This window comes from Marmota marmota, unplaced genomic scaffold (genome assembly GCF_001458135.2).
Source record: "Marmota marmota marmota unplaced genomic scaffold, marMar, whole genome shotgun sequence".
Taxonomy (NCBI): domain Eukaryota; kingdom Metazoa; phylum Chordata; class Mammalia; order Rodentia; family Sciuridae; genus Marmota; species Marmota marmota.
Genome location: NW_025999899.1, coordinates 2,269,345 through 2,294,633, shown reverse-complemented (window position 1 = coordinate 2,294,633; position 25,289 = coordinate 2,269,345). Strand labels below are relative to the sequence as shown.

Below are 25,289 nucleotides of genomic sequence, written 5' to 3'. Positions count from 1 at the left end.
TAAAAAAAAAAAAAAAAAAAAAAAAAAGAATAAAGAAAAATGTGGTTTGACTGGAGCAGGAGGGTGAAGATGGATACTCAACTCCTGGCTCTGATGTTTATTAGCTGGGTAATCTTGGCCTTGACCTTTCTCAGCCCTGCCTTCTTCATTGTTCTCCTTAGAATTCTGGCAGGAAATCAGTGAGTTCCTTTGCTCAATGGATGTTTCTTGTCTTCTAGTCTTTGTGCTTCCAGCATGGAGTCAAGGAAGTAAACTGAACCTTGTCGCTCTTCTCCGGGAATTCACAGGCGAGGAATTCCTGGAAAAGATCTTGGAACAGAGATACAGAAAGTGAAAGTTGTGATGGGAACTGACGGTGAAGGAATCAGCAAGGGAACGGGGGAAAGGCATCCCCAAAGAGGGGGCATTTGTGATGGGTCTTGAAGGCTGAATAGGAGTTCACTCTGGTGAAGGGTGTTCTAGATGAAGGAATGAAAGTACCAGGTGCAGAGTGGGGGTGCAGATGGCAACCAGTTTGGAGGAAGAGGGAAACAGAATTGCACCTTTGGTCCAAGTGGGCTGGAGTCAGACCAGGAAGGACAGCATATGCCGCATGGAGTTGGGACCGTCTTGTAGGTGGGGAATTTCTAGCCGGAGGTAGGCAGAGTACAGTCAATCTGTGTTTTAGGAAGCACCCTCTGGGGGTCTCTATGGGCATTACTGTGAAGGGGCAGGTCTCCATAGTTGGGATGTATGGGGGTGGGGGGGCAACTGGAGTGGACGTAGATCCAGGAGTAGGAGGGAAAGTCAATGTAGTCAGAAGGGGCTGCTTGATGGGTGTTCAGATGGTGAGTGGGAGGGTGGCGTCAAGGAGGGAATGTGTGTATGTCCATAAGGGCTGGGCGTGCCATAGGAGCTTAATACAGAACATACACTTATCGCCATTCCTCTAACACTGGGACCAGAGAAAGGTTTGGGATACAGTGAGACTACAGAATTAAGATTTCTGAGTGGGGCCTTTTTTGGGTGGTAAGAGGGTAGAGAAGCTCGCTGGACATGAAGCACACTGGGATCTAAGGTGCTGGAGTGTTGGGCAGATCATCCAAATGGCCAGAGGCATCCCCAGGGGGAGGCAGGACAGCAGGTAGGGGAGGGCAGGGGAGCACCTGGATCTTTGATCAGGGTCCTGAGGCCCTAGGAGCATCATTTAGGAAAGAGGGTAAGGGGGAGATCTGGTCAAGGACCCATAGCCCCCACTCCCTGTTGGTGCAGGGTCATGCATCTGGGCCACGCAGCTAGACTGGGGCGTAAGGCAGGATGAAGTGCTAACTAAGCCCTTTCTGCTCTTTCCTGTCAGCCTGATCTTTGGAACACTGACCGTTGTGACTGGTATTGTTGGTGTCATCCTGGGGGCAGAGGCTGCGAGGAGGTACAAGAAAGTCAATCCAAGGGCCGAACCCCTCATCTGTGCCTCCAGCCTGCTTGCCACAGCCCCTTGCCTCTACCTGGCTCTTGTCCTGGCCCCAACCACCCTCCTGGCCTCCTATGTAAGTGAGGGTCCCTGGGAGGTGGGTGGGGAGCTCCTATGGGCGTGGGGGCACACTGCCAAATCTTTCTCTTTCCAGGTAGGTCTTGTTATCCCCATTTTACAGATGAGTCAACGGAGGCTTACCATGAGTTGCCCAGCTAGGAAGGGGCAGAACTGGCATTTGAACTGAAGGCTAGTGGGCTCTGGGGTTGTGAGTTTCTGTTGGATGATTTGATTTGAGATAGTGGGACACATCTGTTCCCGGGGCATGTTGTGAGCCCAAGGAGATAGAGGGTGATTCTCTTCAGGTTACGGATGAGGAAAGGGAGGTCGGGGTTGGTCACAACCATTGTGGACCTACTTGAAGGGTGAGGATCATGATGACAGCAGGTTTTCCAAGTCCCTAATCATCTTGTGTCTATTCCTTTCACTAAAGGCACTATTCCCTCTTCAGCGTATCCCCAAATCCTTTTTTTCTGCATGAGCCAACTTAAAGGTCACTTTCTCCAAAAGCCTCCTCCGTCTGTCCTACCCTCACATCAGAATTCATGGTTCTTGCTTGGGCTTAGCCTGGGTTTGAGTTCCATCTGGGACTCAGTTGTGTGGGGCTGTATCCACAGACAGGGAGCCCAAAGGGCAGGGACCAGATCCCTGGGATCTCTGTGTGTATCAGAGTCCCTGGCTCCCTGCATCCCTAGCCTTGCCTGTTCCCCCAAATGGGAAGGGACCACTGATTGTAGGAAGATGGCACCAGTTCAGCTGCAACCAGGTTTTCTTCCTCTCCCCCAGTTCCAAGCCCTGGGCTCTGTCTATGGACCCAGGGGTCCCCAGCCCAGACAGGGAGCTCATTATGAGTATCACAGGAGCTCACTATGGAAATGTTCATTTATCTCTGTTCATTTTAGTACAGGGGGTCCAGGAAAAGAGAAGGTTTGGGTCAGAGTGGGATCCTAAAATTAAGATTTCTGAGTGGGGCTGTTCTGGTGGTGAGAGGGTGGAGAAGATCACAGGAGATGAGGCAGGCTGGTCCCCGAGTGGCTGGGCAGTGACATCCCTAAGGTGAGGCAGGACAGCAGGTTGGGGAGGGCAGGGGAGCACATGGACCTTTGATCAGAGTTCTGAGGCCCTAGGAGCATCACTTAAGAGGGAGGGGCCGGGGGGAGGTCTGGTCAAGGACCCATAGTCACATTCCCTGTAGATGTTGGATCATGAAACTGGGGCAGACAGCTAGACAGTGAGCCCTTGCACTTGTGAACCAAGTTCATTGAATACGCTGGACTCGGATCGTGAGTTAACAATGGCGTTAGTGATTTCTCACCAGCTTGGGTGAATCTCTCATCTGCGACAAGGTCTCCTCGTATTTCTAATCAGTCATGGACTGGTTCCATTTAAATCACAACTTGGGCTCTACTTCGAAATTCAATGCTGTCCAGGCCCAGAAAATTACACCGGGTAGAGGGGGAGCTGCAGTCTGCTGACTTGTTCCTTGTTCCATCTTCTGTCCCTCGTCCCCATGATTCAGCCCCTCCAGGGCTGAGTAGGCAAGGAAGGAGGAGCAGAAATGGCCAAGGATTACTGATCATTTGCTGTCAGGGCCCTCTGTGTGGCATATGCCCAGACAATGGGCTTGGGGACACATTTTTATTTCTTGTTTGTGTGTGTGTGGGGTGCCTTTGGCATTGACTTTGGCATCGCCCAATTCCTTGGTGCAAGTGTGGCCTTTCCAGCTGTACCCTGTGGCCAGGAGTAGCCGTGGAGAGTCAGGGAAAGAAACTGAGCCTGATACAGTGGGCACTAATAAATGCCTTCATGCTTATTGACTGGGGTGGGGAGGGAAAGAGCCCCCGGCACCATCAGTTTTGACTGGTGGGAGCCGAGGGGGTCTGACCTCACAGACTGAGGCCCAGGCAGATGGAGGGCCTGTCCCTGATCAGCCAGCTGGAGCTATGGACCCCCTGCCAGCTCTGCTTCTGCCACTGTCTTGGTTGGCTCTGAGAATTTGCTCCTTGGCTGTGTATTGGGGACACAGCTGTCCCCCACCCTGTAGCCTGGCACATGTCCAGAGCTGGATGGCTCATCTAGAAATGACATTGAGTCTTGGCCGATGGAGCCAGCTGGACAGACTCTTCTCCAGCCCTGCCCAGGGGTGAGGGGCTGAGGGGGCAGAAAGGTGGTAGGGCCAGAAGGCGCCCATCCTCTAGCACCAGGAAGCTGCTCGATCTGCAGGATACCCAGTGCCACTGAGGCCCTGTGGCCAGGACTCCAGCCTCCATTGCCCTGTGGCTCTGTCTGTGTCTTTGCTGTCCAGCTAGGTCTTCTGATTTGAGATTCAGGCTCCGGCTCCTCCCCCGACCAGCCATCATTCATAAAGCCCTTAACATCTGCCAGTTCCACTGTCTCCTGCCCACCCCCTGCCCCCTTCCTGGGCTCATGCCTTGTGATTTTTCTCCAGGTCTGCCCGGGAGCTACCTTGTTGGTTTCTTTCCCTTCCTGCTCACCCACCACAATCTGTTCCTCCCACATGGCCAGGATGACCTTTCTAACAACCATGGACCTTCCCTGCCCCCAAGCCTTGTATGGCTCCCTAGTGCCTCTGAAATTAGGCCCAGCTCCTTCAAAGTCCCTCATGAACTATCTTGACAACCTTAGTGGCCTTCTCCCTCTGGGGCAGTCCTGCCTCCTGATTCCCAGGACAGGACATGTCCCATGCTTCCTCCTTCCCTTGTTCCCCAGTCCAGTCCCCTCTTCATAAGCCCAGATGGCCCTGGGCCTTTGAGGGTCTAGCACCATCTCTCATGGAGCCTTCCCTGAGTCCTGCCTGACCCTTTGCCCCTATCCTTAGCACCATCTTCCTAGTAGTGTCACGGTTCCTTGGCTCTGACCCTCTCCCAACCCTAACCTGGGAGCTTTAGGAGGGTCCAGGTCTGGTTCTGCTCTTTCTTAGCACTCCAGCCCAGAGCATAATGTCAGGCAGGTGGAGGTGGGGGCAAATCATGGCTGATTGAATGATATGCTATTTACATGCATTTATTTATCCAACAGACATTTATTGAGAGTTGATTCAGTGGTTTCCTAATTGAAAGGCGGCAAATATAGCAGTGAATACAATAGATCAAAACATCTTTTGTCCTTACAGAACGTACATTCTAGTTGGGAGAAGTAGATAAACAAGATGTGTAAGTAAAATTTATGATATTTCAGGTGATAAATGCATAGGATACAAGTAGAGTGGAGGGGTTGGGGCTGTAGCTCAGTGGTAGAGTGCTTGCCTCACAGGTGTGAGGCCCTGGTTGGATCCTCAGCACCACGTAAAAATAGATAAATAAATAAACATTTAAAAAAAAAAGTAGAGTGGAGAAGGGAATAGGGAGTGGTGAATGTTAGGGGGAGAGGGCCCAAATTTTATATAGTGTGGCCAGAAAGGGCTCACTGAGAAGGTGATTTATTTATTTATTTTTGGTACCAGGGATTGAACCCAGGGACACTTAACCACTGAGCTACATCCCCAGACCCTTTTTTATATTTTATTTAGAGATAGGGTCTTGCTGAGTTGCTTAGGACCTTGCTAAGTTGCTGGGGCTGGCTTTGAATTCACAATCCTCCTGTCTCAGCCTCCAGAGCCACTGGGATTACAGACATGCACCAACATGCTTGGCAGAGAAGGTGATTATTATTGTTATTTTTGCCATGCTAGAGATCAGACCTAGGTCATTACACATGCTAGGCAAGCATTGTGCCACTGTGCTCAGCAAGGAGGAAACTGTGGTTAGTGTGGAAAGAGAGGGAAGAGAGGGAGGTGAGTACTGATGGGGGCCATATCACGTTGGGCCTGTGGACATTCATTGATATATGTTTAACCAACCTTGCATTCCATGTGGGGTATATTCTTCCCTTGGTTACGGTGTGTACTTTTTTAAAAAATATTTTTTTTAGTTATACATGGACACAATATCTTTATTTTGCTTATTTATTTTTATGTGGTGCTGAGGATCGAACTCAGGGTCTCACACGTGCGAGGTGAGTGCTCTACCGCTGAGCCACAGTCCCAGAAACAAAAACATAATTATTTTTATGTGATGCTGTACCTGGATTATTAGTCTTTTATTGAAGATTTTTGCATCTACATTAAACAAGGGCTATGGGGCTATTGGGAGATATATTTGCATCTATATTTCTGTCTCTTTGTCTGATTTTTGTATCAGGGTAATGGCCTCAGAATGAGTTGGCAAGTGTCCCTTCCTTCTCTGTTTTTTGGAAGAGTTTATGAAGGATTTGTGTTAATTCATCTTTAAACATTTGGTAGAATTCACCAGTGAAGCCATCTGGTTCTGGGCTTTTGTTTGGGGGAAGTTTTTTGATTAGGAACTCAATATTTACTTGTTATAGGTCAATTCAGATTTTCTATTTCTTCTTGAGTCTGTCTCAGTAATTTGCATCTTTCTAAGAATTTGCATATTTAATCTAGATTAATCTGATTTCTTGGCACACAATTGTTCATAATATTTGCTTATAATTCTTTTGATTTCTATAAGGTCGGCAGTTATGTCCCTTCTTTCGTTTAAAAAAATTTTTTTTTGGTTGTAAATGGACACAATACCTTTATTTTATTTATTTATTTTATGCAGTGCTTGAGGATAGAACTCACTGCTTCACACGTGCCAGGCAAGCACTCTTCCACTGAGCTACAACCCTAGCCCCCTCTCTCATTCTTGATTTTTTGTAATATGACTTTTTTTTCTCTCTCTCTTTTTTTTAATGTGTCAGCTTAACAATAGTTTGTCAATTTTGCTAATCTTTTAGAAAAACCAACATTTGGTTTCAGGAATTTTCAATTGTTCTTTTTTTTTCTATTATTGGCTTCTGTTTTGTTTGTTTTTTGGGTGGTGCTAGGGATTGAACCCAGGGCCTTGTGCATGCAAGGCAAGCACTCTACCAACTGAGCTCTATCCCCAGCTCCTTAGCTTCTGTTTAATAGAATCACCCTGACTACTCTGTTGAGAGTAGACTGGGGTCAGGGATGAGGGCAGAAGCAGAGAGGAGGTCAGGAGGCTATTGATATGCTGCAGGTGAGAGTCAATGGGACTTGGGCCAGAGTGGCAGCCATGGAGAGGGTGAGAGGGGTTGGGTTATGGTGGCATGTTTTGCAGTAGAGCTATCAGAATTTCCTGATAGTTTTTTATTGTTGTTATTGGCCTTGCATATACAAAGCAATTCTTTTTTTTAAATATTTATTTCTTTAGTTTTTAGGTGGACACAGTATCTTTATTTCACATTTATGTGGTGCTGAGAACTGAACCCAGCGCCTCACGCACGCTAGGCGCGCGCACTACCACTTGAGCCACATCCCCAGCCCACAAGGCAAGCAATTCTTGATGATTTTTTTTAAATATTGTTTTTTAGTTGTAGATGGACACAATACCTTTATTTTATTTATTTATTTTTTTATGTGGTGCTGAGTATCGATCCCAGGGCCTTTCCCAGGCTAGGGGAGCGCTCTACCGATGAGCCCCAGCCCTGACCCCTAATTCTTGATGATTTTGATGTGGGGAACGAGAGAAAGAAGAGTTGCAGGTGAGTTCTGGAATACTGCTCTGGAAGGAGGGAGAGGCTGTTATCTGAGATAGGAAAGTGAGTTGGAGCAGCAGGTTTTGGGGGAAGATCAACAGCTTGGTTTGTATATTATGAGTTTATGTTGGAGGTTGACGTCCCATTGGAGGTGTTGGTACAGAGCTACATGTAGCCTGGCACGATGGTGCATACCTATAATCCTAGTGACTTGGAACAGTGAGAGAGGAGGATCACAAATTTGAGGCCAGCCTCAGCAGGTTAGTGAGACCCTTTCTCAAAAAAAAAAAAAAAAAAAAAAAAAAGAAGCCTGGAGACATAGAGTGCCCTTGGGTTTAATCCCCAGTACCTGCCCCAACACATGAGTTAGATGCAGGAGTCTGAGGTCTATAGGACATGGCATCATCCCTAAAATTTCAATGGGTAGAAATTGGTTGCAGGCCATTATGATGAATGTCATCAGGTTTTGGAGGGTTACCAGAGTCAGAATTATAGAGGGTGTCCAAAAGGGACTGATGATTTGGCTTTTGTCAGCCTTCAAAATAGGAAGAGTCATGCTAGCCTCTTCTATTCATCCATTTATCCACTCATCCATCTGTCCATCTATTCTTCCATCCTATCCATCTCCCTCCTTCCATCCTTCTTTCCTTCTGTCCATCCTTCCAATCCATGCATCCTCTCAGATTGTAGGAACCAAGGTTGCGCACTGTCTCTGCTGCAGAAGCCAATCTGGGGAAATAGTCTCCAAGACCTTCTTGGGAAGGGTGCATGGGAGGGTGGGCATGTTCGCCAGTGTGTGCATGCATGTAAGTGTGAATGTATTCAAGTTCGTGGATAGAACTGGGTACCCGTGTGCTCTTGTGTGTATATATTGCCAAGTATGTGTATATTTATATATAGTATGTGCATGTATTTACCTTGATTTGTGCACATATATGTTCCCAGTGTGTGTGAGTGTGTCTCCATGTGCTGTTTTGTATACATGTCTGGGCATGCATGTGCCCATATATGTGTATCAGATTATGCAGATAATGACATGGGCTGAATGTTCACTTGTTTGTCTACAACTGAATACAGCTTTTCTCTGGCTACTTTTGTGGCTATAACTGCCTTGCATGGGAAGGAGGGGTTTTGCTGGCACAGTGTCTGCTCCCAAATTTCCTAAAGTAGGGACTACATTGTGGTTCATGTTTCATGGAAATGAAGTTTTCTGAGCATTATGAAGTCTGGTCTGGGGCCTTCCCTGGGGGAGCCCAGGCCCTGTGGCTCACCTGCAGGTGTGGAGGGTTCCATCTCTTCTATCCTTCCAGTCCTCTTGGCAAGGGAAATGGACTTCCCGGCTGTTAATTAGGATCCAGACACATGCGCAGCAGGTCTTGGCTCACACCCTTTCTCCCTGGCCTTCTTCCCAGAGCTGTTGCCCTTCAGAGGAGAAGGGGTTTGCACTTAAAGGAGGGACTGAGCTCAAGGCAGGGGCTCCATACTGTTGCTGGCCCAGTGGCTGGAGGATGTGGCTGAATGTTGATTGGTAGTCCCCCTTTTGGTGGGCTGTGTGTTTAAGATGGAGTGATCAGAGTTGAAGCACAGGGAGGGAACATTCATAAGGAGACTGAAGGATCCGGATGTCATTTCTGCTTCTTCACTTGCTAACCATGTGACCTAGAGCAAGATCTTGACCTTGCTGAACCTCAATTTTCTCAGCAATAAAATGAGAGCTACTTGGTTTCATTGAAGAGATAAATGAACTTTCAAACCTGTTCTAATTACTATTGTTATGTAAGAAAACTTGATGGCTCAAATCAACAAAACATTTGTTTTGATCACAGAAGTTTAGTTTAGGCAAGGCTCAACTGGGGGCAGGAGAGGATGTCACCTTTTTTCCACTTGATCTTAGTGAGGCACGTTGGGGGTCTAGGTTGGATCATCAAAGGCTGAAGATGTCTGGCAGTTGATGCTGGCTACTTGCTGGGAACTTAGCTGGAATGCCTAACCTGGGCCTCTCCACGTGGCCTGGGCTTCCTCACAACATGGTGGCCAGATTCCAAGGTCTAGCATCCTGAGATAGAGAGCCAGGTGAATCCATATTGCCTTATATGACCTACCCAGGAAAGTCACTCTTGAAAGTGACATTTTTATTGTATTCTATTCTTTGCTTGAATCACAACTTTCTGCTAAGGTTAACAGAGTAAGGAAACGGAAATGGACTCCATCTTTTTTTTTTTTTAGTACTGGAGATTGAACCCAGGGGTGCTTTACCACTGAGCTACCTCCCCATCCCCCCCCCTTTTTTTTTTGAGACAGGGTCTCACTAAGTTGCTGAGGGTAGCCTTGAACACGTGATCCTTCTGACTCAGCCTCCAAGTTGCTGGGATTACAAGTGTGCACCATCAAACCTGGCTTGAACTCCATATTTTTTTTTTTTTTTAAGAGAGAGAGAGAGAGAGAGAGAGAATTTTTAATATTTATTTTATATTTAATATTTATGTTAATTAGGCACAGATTGTGAAGGGCCTTGTATGCATAATGACATTGAATGGCTCCAAATGTGTGTGAATCCAGGTGTGGCAGTGCATGCCTGTAATCCCAGAGGCTCAGGAGATTGAAGCAGGAGGATCACAAGTTCAAAGCCAGCCTCAGCAACTTAGTGAGACCCTGTCTCATACACAACATCTTTGTTTGTATGTGGTGCTGAGGATCGAACCCGGGCCGCACACATGCCAGGCGAGCGCGCTACTGCTTGAGCCACATCCCCAGCCCTCAACTCCATATTTTTATGGGAAGATTGGTGATCTGAAAAAGCATGCAGAACTCGAAATATTTTAGTGGCTATCTATGGAAAATAAAGTCTGACAAGTGCTACAGGGGTACCTTGTCCCCCTGTGCTCTGGGTCCTTTTGAGGTCTGACCTCACATGGAATGATATCAGTCATGTGATCAGGAAGCCCACCAGGTATGGGTCTCTAGTTTCATACCACTCTCCAGGTCAGCTGAAGGCTAAGTGCTCACCTTCAAACCCTGGCTCAGCCTCCTGGGCAGAGGAAATAGACATGTCAGAGACCTTGAGGGGCAGAGCAAGGTAGTAGGAAAGCAGTTCTCTATCAGGAGGAGCAGCAACACTCACTCTTTTTTTTTTTTTTGGTGGGGGGGGTACCAGGAGTTGGACTCAGGGGCACACCCCAGCCCTATTTTGTATTTTCTTTAGAGACAGGGTCTCACTGAGTTTCTTAGTACCTCGATATTGCTGAGGCTGGTTTGAACTTGTGATCCTCCTGTCTCAGCCTCTTGAGCTGCTGGGATTACAGGTGTGTGCCACCTTGCCTGGCAACATTCACTCTTCTGTCAAGTATGTCCAAACACCTGTTAGGCATGCTTCTAGGCACTGGGGGGACAGCACTGTACAATACACGCAAAAATGTGCACAAAATAAAATAAATATGTAAATAGTATGTGGGATGAAGATGGGTTCTGTGGAGAATAACAGAGCAGGGAAAGGGGACAAGAGTGATGGGGGGCAAGGTGTCAGGGAGCGCTCGCTGTGACATTGACATTTCAGTGGCAACCAGAAGCATGTTAAGGAAGGAGTCATTAGGATATGGGATTGGTGGGGGGAAGAACCCACTATGGAAAGGAACAGCAGGTGCAAAGGCCCTGAGGAAAAAAGCATGACTGGTAGGGTTGAGGAAGTGTGGCCGGTGGGCTGAGCCAGGGAGGAGGAGAGTCAGTGAGGGCAGGGGAGATGGTAGTAAGGGAGAGAGGGCACAGATTGTGAAGGGCCTTATACAAGGCATAATGACATTGAATGGCTCCAAATGTGTGTGAATCCAGGTGTGGCAGTGCATGCCTGTAATCCCAGAGGCTCAGGAGATTGAAGCAGGAGGATCACAAGTTCAAAGCCAGCCTCAGCAACTTAGTGAGGCCCTAAGCAACTTAACAAGACCCTGTCTCAAAATAAAAAATAAAAAGGGCTGTGGATGTGGCTCAGTGCTTAAGTGCTTCCGGGTTTAATCTCTGGTACCAAAGGGAAAAAAAAATGAGTGACATGGGAGATCATTAGTGGTGCAGAGCACAGAAGTGAAATGATTTGATTTATGACTGTATCAGGGATCTATTGCTATATAACAAATCGCCCCAAAATATGGTGATTTAAAACAACTATTTATTATTTCCTTTGATTCTGTGGTTGGCAGGACAGTTCCTCTGCTGGTTCTGCTCTCATGTGGCCACCTTGGCCTGGGTCGTTTGGGCTGAAGTGTCCAGGCTGATGGCCTCAGGTCAGGCTGTTGGCTGAGGCTCCTTGGTTCTTCTCCATGGGGTGTCTCCTCCTCCGAGAGGCTGGACTGGCTGCCTCACATGGCGGTCTCAGAACAGCATGGTAAGAAGGCAAAGTGGGAGCTGCAGTCTCTCAGGCCCAGACCAGGAGTGGAACAGCATCACTTCCACCTTTATATATGGACCAAGGCAAGGTGTAGGCAGGCCAGCCCAGGTTCACCGTGGGAGGGGACAAACCAAGGTGTGACTGTGAAGTGGTCTGATTAATTGGGACCATTTTGTAACTAAAGGCCGCGTGGTTGAACGGGATCTCTCTGGCTTCTGTGTTGAGAATAGAAGGAAAAGTGATAAATGTAGAAGCAGGAAAACCTGTTAGGAGGTTTGCTAATAATATAGGCCAGAAACGGCTGTGGTTTGGACCAGGGTCGATGTGGAGAAAGTATGGAGAAGTGGTCAGATTCTTGATATATTTTGGAAGTGAAATGGACAAGATTTCCTGACACATCAGGTGTGCAGTCAGGGGAGGGTGGAGGATGACTCCATGGTTTTTGATCTGAGCAACTAGAAACATGGAGTTGCCATTTACTGAGATGGGGAGACATGGGAGAGGCAGGGTGGTTATTTAAAAGCTTTTTTTTTTTTAAGGGGTGGATTTAGAGTTCCATTTTTAGACACATTAAATTTGGGATGCTTCCTAGGACATCCGACTAGAGCCGTTAAGAAAAAACTGGATGTGTAGGAGAGAGGTCTACATGGACTATTTAAAATCAGGAGACTGATTGAAGCCACCCAGGGAGTAAGAAAAGAGAAGGAGGCCTGAGGATTAAACTCTGGGCACTCACAAGTGGAGGATGTGAATGTAGAGTGTCATCATAGTCAAGTTGAGGGTTGGGACAACAACTCAGGCTATATATGATCTATCTATCTATCTATCTATCTATCTATCTATATAAAGATCATATTTACTTATTTTATATATTTCTTTATTTTTATTTATATTTATTTATATTATATATATTTTATTTGGGGGAAATTAAAAAAGGAAAAGAAGAAAAACCAATTATCCATATTTCTGTCTCCTAGACCTAACTATGTTTAATATCTTGGCCTATTTGCTTCTATGTATGTTACTTCATTAGGAGACCATCATTCTGTATGTGTCTTTCTATATAAAACACAGGTTTGTGGCTCGTTAGAAATACCTTTACTAAAATTGGGTCATATGGTAGTGTCATTTTAAAGAACAGATTTTTTGAGGCCAAGCATCTAATCCCAGCAAGTCGGGAGGCTGAAGTAGGAGGATCACAAGTATGAGGCCAGCTTGGGCAATTTAGTGAGACCCTGTTTCAAAATTTTAAAAAGGGCTGTGGGTGTGGCTCAGTGGTAGAGCTCTTGCTTAGCATGTATCAGGCCCTGGATTCAATCTTCAATATTGAAAACAAAAAATAAACAGATTTACCAAGATAAAATTCATATACCACACAATTCATCCTTTTAAAGTATACAGTTCAATGGCTGTCAGTATATTCACAGAGTTGTGTAACCATTATCACATCAATTTTATTTCATTTTGAGACAGGGTTTTTCTTTTCTTTTTATGTTGTAGATGGACACAATATCTTTATTTTACTTGTTTTTATTTTTATGTGGTGCCAAACCCAGTGCCTCATGCATGCTAGGTAAGTGGTATACCACTGAGCCACAACCCAGGCCCCTCTTTTTTTTGGGGTGGAGGTACTGAGGATTGAACTCAGAGGCACTCAACCACTGAGCCACATCTCTAGCCCTATTTTGTATTTTATTTAGAGACAGGGTCTCACTGAGTTGCTTAGTGTCTTGCTTTTACTGAGGCTGGCTTTGAACTCGTGATCCTCCTGCCTCAGCCTCCTGAGTCACTGGGATTACAGGTGTGTACCACTGTGCCCGACTGTGACATGGCTGAGTAGCTGGGACTACAGGTGTGTGAATGCCACTGCACCAACTACATCAGTTTTTTCATGGCCCCAGAGAGAAACTTGATCCTCATTAGTAGTCACGTCCCATCTCTACCCAATCTATCCTCTCCACCTCAGCCCTAGGCAACCACTAATCTACTTCTGTCTTTATAGATTTGCCTATTAGAGACAGTTCATATAAATAGGATCATATAATATGTTTAATTAATTTACATGAGTCTACTGAAAGAAATTGCAGTGAGATCAAAAGAAATGCAAATGAATTGTATAGCTTTGGACTTAGGAATCCCAGATATGAAAGAGAATGCCATACCTCTGTGCTTCCTTCTTCTCCCCGCAACCTCCTGATTTTTGTTCGTTATATTTTATTTTTGAATTTTCTACAGTTTTAACATTCACAATCTGTTCTCTACATATAATCCTTGGAGTTGTTTGACAGTGGTCCCATATTTAGATTCAATGCTCATTACCAGTCTGTTACACAGATTCTCCATTCCTGAGTTTATTTTGCTTCAACCCTTAACTGGGTAGATTTTGTGGCTAAATGGTTTAAGACAGTTTTTGGCTCCTTACTTGAATGTCTAACTGGGTGAAATATTCTCAAGTCACCCTTTTCTTTCCCTCTTTAATTTGTAAATATTTGCTTTGCTGACTCCTGGTATGGACAATAAAGTTAGCCTGATTTTTAAAAATTCTTTACGTTGATTCAGTTTTTCCATCTGCATACTGGAAGATTTCATTATTTATTCTTGAAGCTCAATAGCTTAGCTAGTGTATTAGTCATCTGTTGCTGTATAACAAATAACCCTAAGACCCAGCAGTATAAAACACCACTCATAGGCTGGATTGTGGCTCAGCGGCAGAGCCCTTGCCTCACAAGTATGAGGCACTGGGTTCCATCTTCAGTGCCACATCAAAATAAATAAATTAATTAAGTAAAGATATTGTGTCCCTCTACAACTGAAAAAAAAAAAAGAAACAAACAAACAAAAACCAACACCATTCATTCATTATCTTACAATTTCTGTGGGTCAACAATCCAGGGTGGAGGATATAGCTTATTTGAGTCTTCTGCTTCATGATCTTCCTCAAGGCCACAATTGAGGTGTTGGTTCAGAGTCTGTGGTTTCATCTGAAAGCTCATCTGGGGAAGGATTTTCTTCTACCCTCACTCTGCTTTTATTGGCAGCATTTGGACCTTGGGGTGGAGCCTCAGTTCCCTGTTGGTTTTTGGCTGGATTCTACTCTCAGTTCCTTGTTACATGAGCCTCTTTATTTTGGCGGGGGAGGACTGTTGGGGATTAAACCCAGGGCCTCTGCATGCTAGGCAATACTCTACCATTGAGCTACACCCACGTCCTGGGCCTTTTTCACATGGCATGCAGGCTGAGAAGACTATAAAGGGGGTCTATTAAGAAGGAAGTTATAGTCTTCTTTATAACCTAACCACTGAAGTGATTTCCCCTCACCTTTGCTGGATTCTACTTATTCAAAGCAAGTCACTAGATTCCGCTGACTCTCAAGGGAATTGAGGTCTGAAGCTACTCACCACCGCCAGGAGATGTCTCCATGTTAAATATTCCATATCATGTCAAAATTTCCTCATTACGGGGTTCTTCCAATCTGTGAATCAAAATCGAGAACCCCTATTCCCATTTTATCTCTGAATATTTCATAGGTTTATGGATCATGTTTTTTAACTTATGTTGGATTGTGATCAGGACTAGGGTGAGGTAAGCAGACATCTAGGGAGCAAAATTTAAGGAGGCACTGACTCCCAGATGCCAATCTGGTCCTGCATGCCCCTGAGAGTGGGCGCCTCCTCAATTTTGTGCCCGAATGCCTGACGTGTCTGACCTGAATCCCAGTCCTGGTCATCTTTGTCTGTCTTCTATATGACTTCTTTCTTTGTCTTTTTAAAAACTGCCAGTCAATGAGATTATTCCCAGCCTTTTATCTCTGTCAGTTATTCTACTTTCATTAGTATCTATTCCATTTCTAGCTATTTTAATTGATTCATTTTGTAATGATGTTGTTCACTGTTTTGCTCCTCCATTCATTTCCTTAGGCCTGCAGTCTCCCTTTATGACTCATCCTTATCGAATGATTGTTTTATCTTGGAGTGCTTTCTTCATTGGGATAATATTCCTATTATAGTGTTCTATAGTTTGAAGCAATTATAGGGAATGTCCTCTGCTCCTTCTCCTGTCCTCTCTCTTCTAGGCTGAATTCTGTCCGCCTCCCTCCCTCTTCCTCTCTCTTTCCCTCCCCTCCTTCTTTCCCTCCCTCCCCTCCTTCTTTACTCTTCCTACCTCACATGCCCGGTGCTTTCCCGTGACCTGGGTGTGGGCAGCTCTGCTTTGGCTTTGCTATAGTGTGAGCCATTCATTGTCCCTGACTGTGATCCAGCTTCTCCAGGACCATTCTCTTCTGCGAAGGGCTATATTTTAAGAGTTGAACATTAGGATCTGCGGACTTTTCTGTCGCCTGGGGGAATTGTAGGGCTCTGGCAGGCAGCAATGAGTCTTTGTTAGAACACCTGGGCTCTGCTCTCTCTTCTGGGATTTAGGTAAATGCTGTGTATAACAGGGTTCTTGCTGCTTAATTGCTGGGTGCATCCCCTTCTGGGATGGTGGCTGCCCTCAGGCCTGGAATGGAGGCAGTGTCATTGTTCCTGTTCTCCATTTTCCATTTTACCCTTTTCTCCCCAGCAGCTTTTCCTGCTGGTTTTCTATTAAGGGCACCTACTCAGTTTGTTTCCCTCCAGGTGGGAGAGTTGTTGAGAGGCTTTGGGAGGGGAATCTAAGAAGGGCTAAGCTGCAGAGTCATCTCTTTTTGCTTGCATGCCAATATTTAATGTTTATTTCATTAGATTTAGTTCTTTCCTTTGGTAAAAAAACTTCTTTTTCCCCTAACTTACTTTTTTTTTTTTTGCTTCTGGAGAGAAGGAAAATTCCTGATGCGATTTCCATCTTTCGTCTTTATCCTCGAGTTGCCCCAGATGACCTTTGAGACCCCTTCAAGCCCAAACTTGATCATGACTCTGAGTTCTCTCCTTGCCCAAGATGGTGGGCCCCCCACTACTGGTGTAGAGCTGGTGTGGCTGTCAGTGGGGTCTCTGCATTTGGGAGGGGTGCTGCTCTTCTCAGTCCTGAAGACCCTGAGCAAGGACTTGGAATCTGTTCCCAGGGAGCTTGTGAGATGGTTGTCAAGGATCAGAAGGGATGTGTGTCTGCCGTAGCTATGGTTGATGGTCAGCAGAGGATTCAGGGGATTTTGCTGTGGGTTCTGCTCCCTGGCCCCTGAGGTGAGACTCACAGAAGGATTGTGTGAGAGTCCCAGCTCCTGGGAGCTCTCTTATCCCTTCCCAGACGTGAGCCTCACAGAGGGACTTCCTAGATAAGCTCTTTTTCTCTTGCTTTCTGGACTGAAGTAAGCAGGCCTTACCAGGGACTGCCTCAGAGGGGCTGAGAGAGGCCCACCTGCCCTTCTGGTGAAGGCGCCATCTCCCCACCAGAATCTAGTGAGTATGTCTTACATGGGCAATGTGATCCACCAGGAGAGCCCATGATCCTAGCAGAAGTCCCCAAAGCTGTTTTCCCTTCACGGTGTCACTCCCCACCTGCCTGACTACCAGATTATTGAGCTGATGCCCCTGGAAACCAGGCAATGCCCTTGTGCCCTGATGCCAGTCCCTGCAATTACAGGTTGGCAGGCCTCAGGCTGAGCGTGCCAGCCCGTGCAACAGCTTGCTGGCGGCCAGTCTATGCCCTGGGGCCTGTGTTCTGACGGGTCCTTAAGAGGGGAGGATCCAGTCTCAGGTCTGTCCCACAAACCATGAGTTCATGGGGGACACTGTCCAACTCCCTTTCCATCAGGGCCTAGAATCCATTCTTTGCAGTTCAGAGGTCAGTTACTGCCCAGTTGGAAGCCTGAGATGGACCAAGGTTGAAGACACTGGCTCTCTACCTCCCAGGGCTGAATCTTTTCCGGGACAAGTGGTCTATTTTCCCTCCATGCTCCCTCCGCATGCCTACCTTTGTGTGCAGATGTGCATGCTGTGAACTGTGTACAGGTGAAGGTATTGATGTGTGTATGATCATGTGCATGAATGTGCATGAGTGTGAGGTCATGAGCACGGTTTTACATGCCTTGCTATCTATGCCTCTCATGAAACCACAAGTATTCATGGGAACATGTGAGGGGCTGTTATTCTGCAAAGGCACCTAGCAAGCCCGTGTACTTTAATTTTAGTATTTAATAACATCACTGCCTGATTTATGCCCTTGTTGTGTACATGGGTATGTGTGTGTGTTTGAAACCAGGTCTCCCTATGTTGCCCAGACTGGTAATGAACTTCTGGGCTCAAGTCATCTTCCTGCCTCAGCTTCCTGAAAAGCTGAGAGTACAGCATAGGCCACCATGCCTGACACCATACATTCTGATATTTTATTTTGTGGTACTGGGGGTTGAACCCAGGGATGCTCTACCACTGAATTATATCCCCAGTCCTCTTTTATTTTTTATTTTAAGGCAGAGTCTCACTAAGTTGCTTAGGGTCTTGCTGAGTTGCTTCGGCTGGCCTCGAACTTGTGATCCTCCTACCTCAGTCCCTCCCAAGTAATTGGGATTACATGCATGTACCACTGCACCTGGCCTCAGTCCTTTTTTAATTTTTTATTTTGAGACAGAGTCTCACTAAGTTGCCCAGGCTGGCTTTGAACTTGTGATCCTCTTGCCTCAGACTCCTGAGTAGCTGAGATTACTGGTGTGTGCCACCACACCCAGCCTCTGTTTTGATATTTTAACTGTCATCCCTGCTACCTGCGTACATGCGTACCCATGGTGGGTGAGTTTTGTGCCTATCTCCCAGGTTATGGGTGTTGGTGTGTGTGCAGATGTTAAGTGGGCATGTGTGCTGAAACTTGTGTGCATGTGTCCGAGGCCTTGCATATGCTTGCAAGTGTCAGTGAATGCTTGTGTCCATGCGTATGTGTGAGTCCATGCACAGCCTCTCTGGTGGGGAATGACTAAGGCCAGAAATATTCGTCATCGCTGACCCAGCTGGAGGGGGAAATCCTCTGAATCTGGACGGGCAAAGGCCAGGGGCTCAGGCTCAGCCTGTTTCTCAGGCTGTGTTCCCAGGCCCTATTGCCCAGGGGGGACTAAGTCAGGGTACAGGGAAGCCACACAGGCTCTGAGGAGATGAAAGCAGAGTCAGATTTCCCTTTTGGAAGTCCCCTCCAGGGCTGGTGTCTGGAGGGATGGTGGGGTCTGGGAAACCGCGCCTAGGTCAGGCCAGCAGCAGTGGCTGGAGGAGGGGGCAGGTTCAAGGCACATCTAGGATGCAGAATGGCCAGGAGTCGGTGACTGCAGGGGTGGGAGGGGGAGTGAGGCACATAGGATCGCTCTGGCATCTGGCCTGGGCTCTCCCTGCCCATCCTGCCCCCTGTCCTGCTCCCCTGATCCAGAGAAGAAGTGCTTTAGAAATTTGCTGGCATCCAGTCTGTGCATGTGTCCTGGCTGGCTCAGCCATGCTGGGCAGGGACCGTGATGTGGTGGGTTGCGGGGAGTGGCAGTACAGGGAGAAAAACTTTGGGGTCAGTGTGAAGTGCCCAAGTGTGGGATTGTCCAGGCCCTTTTTGATTGTTTATTTTGTTTGTTAATTGAGGACCTCAAGCCTGAATCGGTCATGGAAGTCAGTGAACCAGGACCTGATTTGCACCCAGCCTGTAGAGACCACAGACTTGTGCAGCGAGCCCACAGTGTCAGGAACACAGTCTGTTAGTGCCATAGGAGCCCGGCTAGGCCTCTGGGACCCCTGTCATCATTCAGTCAGGGAAACCAGGCCTGAGGGTCTCCTGGCAGTCAGGGTGGGGCTGGGGCACCAGACACCCCAGAGATCACACCCATTGGTTGCAGATCCCCTCCTCCAGGCAAGGTGGCCTGCCTCAGGAGCCTCTGTAATTATGGGATTAGAGAAGGCTGCCTCTCCCTGGCCGGCCCTTTGCCCCTCAAAGCCGCAGAGTGGAGCCGAGGATTTGGTGGCTTCGTGCCGGTTTCCAGGTGTGTCTGAAGAAACCTGGCATCCTTGTGCGGCTTGTTCAGCCTGAAAGGCCCCATTGTGGCTGCAGCCTCCCTCTGATTGGCTCTATTTTGGGGTCAGGATCCACCCTGCTCCAGCTGGAGGAAGGAAAAGGTATATTTCAGTATGTCCTGTGGGTGTGGAGGGGACAGGGGAGGGACAGCTACCCAGCACGGGGAGGCTGGTGTCTGGCCTGTGTGGAGGGAGAGGTCACAGAGGTAGCCTGAGGCATGAGGAGAGGAGAGCTTTGGTGGCCTAGGTGGAGGTGGCCCCGATGACATTGCAGGGAGGGTGGGTGTGAGGTGGGCCAGGCTTTCATGTGGCCCCAGGAGGCAGGGTTGGCAGACCCTGTCAAGCTGGAATGCTGGCTGGAGGCCTGCCTGGGCCCCACCTGAGATCCACCCTCCAGCCACTTCCTGATTCCCACCACTGTGGGTGCCCAGCCCATGTCCTAGGCCCAGAGGGAGACCCATTCTGCCCTCAAGGGCCTCCTGTTTTGGGTGCCAAGGGCCAGAGGCTGCAACCACAGACTCCGGGTTAGACAGAAAGAACAGACAGACAGCTTGGCCTCCTCAGCCTGTCTTCCCTCCCTGTGTCAGAACTCTGGCCCCACCCAGAGTGGTGGGCCCATTCCAGCCTCTTGCCTCTGCTCATGCGGTTTCCCTGCCTGGCATGTTCTTGAAGCTCTTCTCAGCCCATCCTGATCCTGTCTGCCTCCTGGGACTCTGTTCAGGATCAATCTCCATCCAAGGGCTCCCTTCCTGCCTGATTTCCCGGTGCCAGCTTTGCCAAACACTGTGGCTACTGGAAGCCCCTCTGAGCAATTTTGTGCCACACGCCTCCTCATCCTACCTTACATGGACCCGGCACAGGGGTGAGGGGGTCTTGAGGAAATGGCTTGACTCATGCTCTCAGGCTTGGGGTTTGGGTTCCTTGGTGTGTGACGTGGGTGTAATCACATTGGCCTTATTAAGTTACTTGACCTGAGAGATTAAATGGGTATCAAGGGTGGTGCATAGTAGGTATTCAGGCAGCGGTCTTTTATCCCTCTGCCCTTGTGCTCGAAGGTCTCAGAATGTCAGGTATTTTGAGTGTCTGAGCCTGGGCTGCCTGGGGCTCAGACCCGTGACTCCAGGAATGACTAATACCTCCCCAGCAATGAGCTCTTGGGAACTATTAGAAATGAGATGTTTTCCCCCTCCCTTTTTCTTCTTGCTGCTTCATTAAACTCTTCTTGAGTGAGGGGAATGAGGATTGTCCTAATCTCCTGGCACAAGGTGGGGGCAGGGTTCAGGGAGCTGCAGTGGCCTGTAGTCACCAGACAACATTAGGAGCTGCACAGGGGGTGGATGCTGGACAGAGACTGGAAGCCTCATGTTGAAGGCTGCCTTTGCCCTGGGCCAGCCAGTGACCTCACCTAGGCCTTGACCTTGACTGGATTCAGTTCCACTGTCTGCACAATGGGTATGCAAGAACTTCCCTGAGCTGTACTAGGGTTCTGGGAAATGGATATCCTGGGAGCTACTGATGGGGTGCTGGGGGCCAGGCCAGCTGGCCAGTACACAGCTGGTGCCTTATCAGTGTATGCAGGCCTTAGGAGGAAACAGAAGGTCTGAGCAGACCTTTTGACTTTCCTCTTCTTGGAGTCTCATTTCCTCACTTTTGAAAGTGGCCTGGGAGTCCTGGATGCTTCCTCCTGGGGTCCCATGGGTGGCCCCAAGGGTTGGGTCCCAGAGGCCACCCATTAGGGAGGGTTTGATTCTCAGACCTAGGGCCCGACACTCACCTGTGGGTCATGGTCTGCCTGGGTCTGTCTTCTCACCCTTGAGGCTACCAGAACTGGAAAGATGGTTCCAGGCCTCACCCAACCCAGTCAGTCTTGGTAATGCCTTCCTCTGTGGAGCCTCAGTTTCTTTTCTTCACAAGTGGGAAGAGACACTGTAGGGATGCATCAGTGACTGAGGCTGGGCGAACTTCAACCAGGTCGCCCTCTGTCCACAGGTGTTCCTGGCCCTGGGGGAGCTGCTTCTGTCTTGCAACTGGGCTGTGGTAGCTGACATCCTGCTGGTAGGTGACATTCCCTCTTGAGCTGGGGGAGCTGGTTCTATCCGGCTCAGGGTTGGCCCTTTGTTGTTGAGCAGCCTAGGAGTTGGTAGGGGCTTCAGACACCATGAGAGCTGGGGATGGGGGAACCAAAACCACTGTTCAGTTACCTCAGGCCCCAGGTCCCTGAACGCTCTCACATATTTCCTCTGATTGTTACCCTCACTTTGCAGATGAGCAAATGGAAGCAGGTATAATTATATCGAGGGCTGCCAGGACTGGAGCCCAGGATATATATATATATTTTGTAACAGAGATTAAACCCCCACTGGTACTTAACCACTGAGCCAGGTCCCCAGCCCCGCCACCACCACCACTTTTTTTTTTTTTTTTTTTTAGTTGTAGATGGACAAAATGCCTTTATTTGTTTATTTTTATGTGGTGCTGAGGATGAAACCCAGTGCCTCACACATGCGAGGCAAGTGCTCTACCACTGAGCTACAGCCCCAGCGCCCCCAGCCCTTTTAAAATATTTATTTAGAGACAGGGACTCACTGAGTTGCTTTAGACCTTGCTAAGTTGCTGAGGCTGGCTTTGAACTCGCCATCTTCCTGCCTCACCTCCAGAGCCTCTGGGATTACAGGCAAGCCCAGGTTTTTTGACCAGCTTCCTCCTTCCCTTTCTTTACCAAGCCACTCTCAGCAAGCCTGCACTCAGGGATGTGCAGATGGAGAGGCTAGACCCCAGGGCAGTAGTCACTGAGCCCAGTCATGTTCAGCCCACCCCCACTGGTGTATTATGGGCTGTCACTCATGGAGATGGCTCAAGCTATAATGAGGTTTAACATGGTCCTGACCACATGACTCTGTAATGTCCAGAGTCCAGCTCAGTCCCTCCCCAGGCCACACACTGTCTATCCAGTCTCTCTGCCTCTGGGACACAGACAGGGAAGGACTTTGAACACCTCGAAGGGTTGCGCCCTTGTTGATAACAGTCTCCCAGGCCTTGGGGGCACCCTGAGAACCTTCCTGCTGCCTCCTGGCAGGCTGGGCACAAGGAGCCAGGGCAGCCTGGCAACTGGCAGAGGGCTGTCCCTAGGGCTGCCTAGTGCAGGGCATGGGCCTGGACTCAGGAAACAGACGTGGGTTCTAACCCTGCTTCTGCCACTGGCTATGTGACTAGGCACGTCACTTTGTGTCTCTGAGTCTCAGTTTCTCTACATGTAAAATGGGAATGATAGTAGTACCTGCCTCATGGGTTGTTTTGAAGGTGAAGTGAGATTATTCATGGGAACCCTTTTGCTGGTGCCTGGCACAGAGAACGCAGGCCAGAATTCTCACAGTGATTCTGAGGTTTCCATTGGCTCATCTTTTATTCTTGAAAGGAATCCTGGCATCCTAGACTCTGAGTTTGAAAGGGTTGTGGGAATATGCAGTCCTTTACTTAGCCAGCAAAGCCTACTTGAATACTACTGTTGACAGGGTTCTCACTCCCTGCTGAGATGTTTTGCCCACTCCCCAGCAGCTCCTGTCAACAGTCCTGTGGACAGTGCTGCCCTATCTTTGGCTCCCAGGAAGTGTAGCAGCTGTTGGGCTGGTGGGTCTTCTCTGTCCCTCCCTCCAGATAGGAAACTTGGGCTCCAGCCACAGACCTGCTGAATGGCCCTGGGTCTTGGTTTCCGTGTCTATGAACAGAGGCAGTCATAACCCACAGGGTGGGGTGAGGGAGCCAGCCTGCTGCAGGGAAGTGCTCAGGACACACCGGGGAGGTGAACACCCCGCCCCCAGCTTCGCTTGTAATCTCTTGGGTGGTTCAAAGGGAGCTGAACAAGCCCCCCTGCGGCTTCCTCTGCTTGCCCCCCACTGCGCGGCTCCCTTTTCCACATGACAGCCCCACAGTTATGTGAAGACTGCACCTTGTCACCCGCCCGCCTGGTGTCTGTGTTTGCAGGAATGATTAACCTGGCACAGCCAGGCTCTGTAGAGAGCTAAGGGGCAGCTAGTGTGCATGAGGGGGAGTCCAGGGCCAGCTGTAGTTTGGCTGAACATGCTCTAACTCCCAGGATCCCTGATCCCTACCACCCCAGGGCATGCATCTTGCTCTCTTTCCTTCTCTTTGGGACCCCTTGGCCAAGGACCACCTTCCTGCACTTTGGTGCTGGGAGCTAGACCAATTCTTGCAGCCCCCAGAGTTGAGCTCCCCCACACTGCTGATTCCCCGGTAGAGAAACAGGAGGCTCAGGAGGGTCTGTGCAGACAGCGGGCAGCTCTGGGAACCTCATGTGTGCAGTGGAAGGGCACAGGTTGACCAGGGAGGAGAGGGAGGACAGTGCCTGGACATGGCAGAAGGTCCCAGGAAGTTAGTCTTTCACAGGCAGCCAGAGCAGCCTCCAGGGGACAGGGGGAGAATGCCTGGAGAGGGGAAGCCTTGTGTGTGGGGGTGGAGGGTGAGAAAGGTGTGGGGTCCAGGGCAGAGGCAGGAGGTGTGTGGGGAAAGGTGCATGGCAGAAGGTAAAGGAAGGCCTTGTCAGTACTCCTCCCTAAGATGGGAAGTGAGCTTCTCTTTGGACAGAGCCCCAGGGAGCCTGGAGGCCCCAGGGTGTGTGTGTGGATGGGGTGCAGAAGGAGAAGGCAGGGTGCTGAGGAGAGGGAGTGATTCAAATGGATAATTCTGGGTTGGAGAGGGGGCCCCAAGGGCTAAGGGGGAAACAGGGGTGGAGAGACTGTGGGTTTCTGGAGGGTGGGCGCCTATGGGAAGGTCAGAGGGGAAAGGACAGCAGAGCCCTGGCTTGAGGACTCTGAAGCATTTCATTTGCTTCTACTTCCAGCCTTGCCACCAGCTGTGTGACCTTGGCCAAGTGGCTTAACTTTTCTGCGCCTTGTTTTGCTCAATTGTACAATAGGCAGAGTAGTGCTCCTTGCTAATTACATTCAGGCTATGATGAGGCCTGCGTCATGCATACCTACTCCTGAGGGCTGGTGTGCCCCCCCCGCTCTTTTTGATCCCTAATCCACAAGGGGGAGAATCTTGTTTCTACTTGGACAAGGGGCCTCTGGAACTTTCTGGTCCAGTGGCTCTCAAACTTCATTAAGCCTAAGAATCAGGTTTGGGGGAGTCTGTTACTAACTCCAGGCAAGACAGTGGAACCAACCTAGATGCCCTTCAATAGACGAATGGATAAAAAAAAATGTGGCNGAGCAGCCCCTCCCCACCTCCTGCCTCCTCTGGGGCTTTGCATTTATGAAAACGATTCAGTTCAGTCTCAGTCGTGGCCAAGGTCCACCTCTGGCAACTCCCGCTGGCCCAGCTGGATCTTGCTCCCAGGAAGGCTGAGCTAGTGTCAAGTGTCTTTTGAGCCTGTGTCTCCCTGTCTCCCCAAGCCTGCTCATGGAGTCTCCCGCCCCCTCCAATCTTGCATTTTATCTGGGACCCCTGTCAGGATGGCTTACAGCCAGCTCACCCTGCCTCCCAGGGTGGGGAGCAGGGCAGAGGGGAGCTCACTGCCTCCTTCCCGGGTGGGGTTCTGGAATCCAAGAGCCAGGCTCCCCTTTGACCTCCTGAGCAGATTTCCTCTCAGAGGTGACCGCCCTCCCTCCTGCCCTTCTGGCCCTTGTTTCAAGGCTTCCCTGCTTGACTCTGTCCTTTAGGTAGCTCTCTGCTCACAGATCTGTCTCACTCTCCCAGGGCTGTCTGGGCCTGAGGGCCTAGCGGGGAGCACAGGAGGCAGGCTGCACCTGGTGGTTGTGGATCCAACTTTCCTTGAGCCCCTGGCTGGAGCTGATTTTGCCCTGGGCTATAAAGGGAACAGCTTTTCTGAGAAGGGCCAGACAACAACAGAGGTGTTTTTTTTTTTTTTTTTTTTTTT

General features: G+C 48.8%; 1 protein-coding gene across 3 annotated transcripts in view; it reads left to right on the top strand.

Moving 5' to 3' along the window:
• Spns3 (sphingolipid transporter 3 (putative)) overlaps window positions 1-25,289 on the top strand; it is a 50,705-nt gene that overhangs the window by 18,041 nt on the left and 7,375 nt on the right. For 2 of the 3 annotated variants that reach the window (XR_007345692.1, XM_015506009.2), the window contains exons 8-9: window positions 1,337-1,526; window positions 21,383-21,448. Coding sequence is in view for 2 of the 3 variants with exons in the window: in XM_015506009.2 (XP_015361495.1) it covers window positions 1,337-1,526; window positions 21,383-21,448 (256 nt within the window). In the remaining variant the exon portion in view is untranslated. The remainder of the gene's footprint in view (window positions 1-1,336; window positions 1,527-21,382; window positions 21,449-25,289) is intronic. The other variant, XM_048798395.1, reaches the window with a different exon arrangement.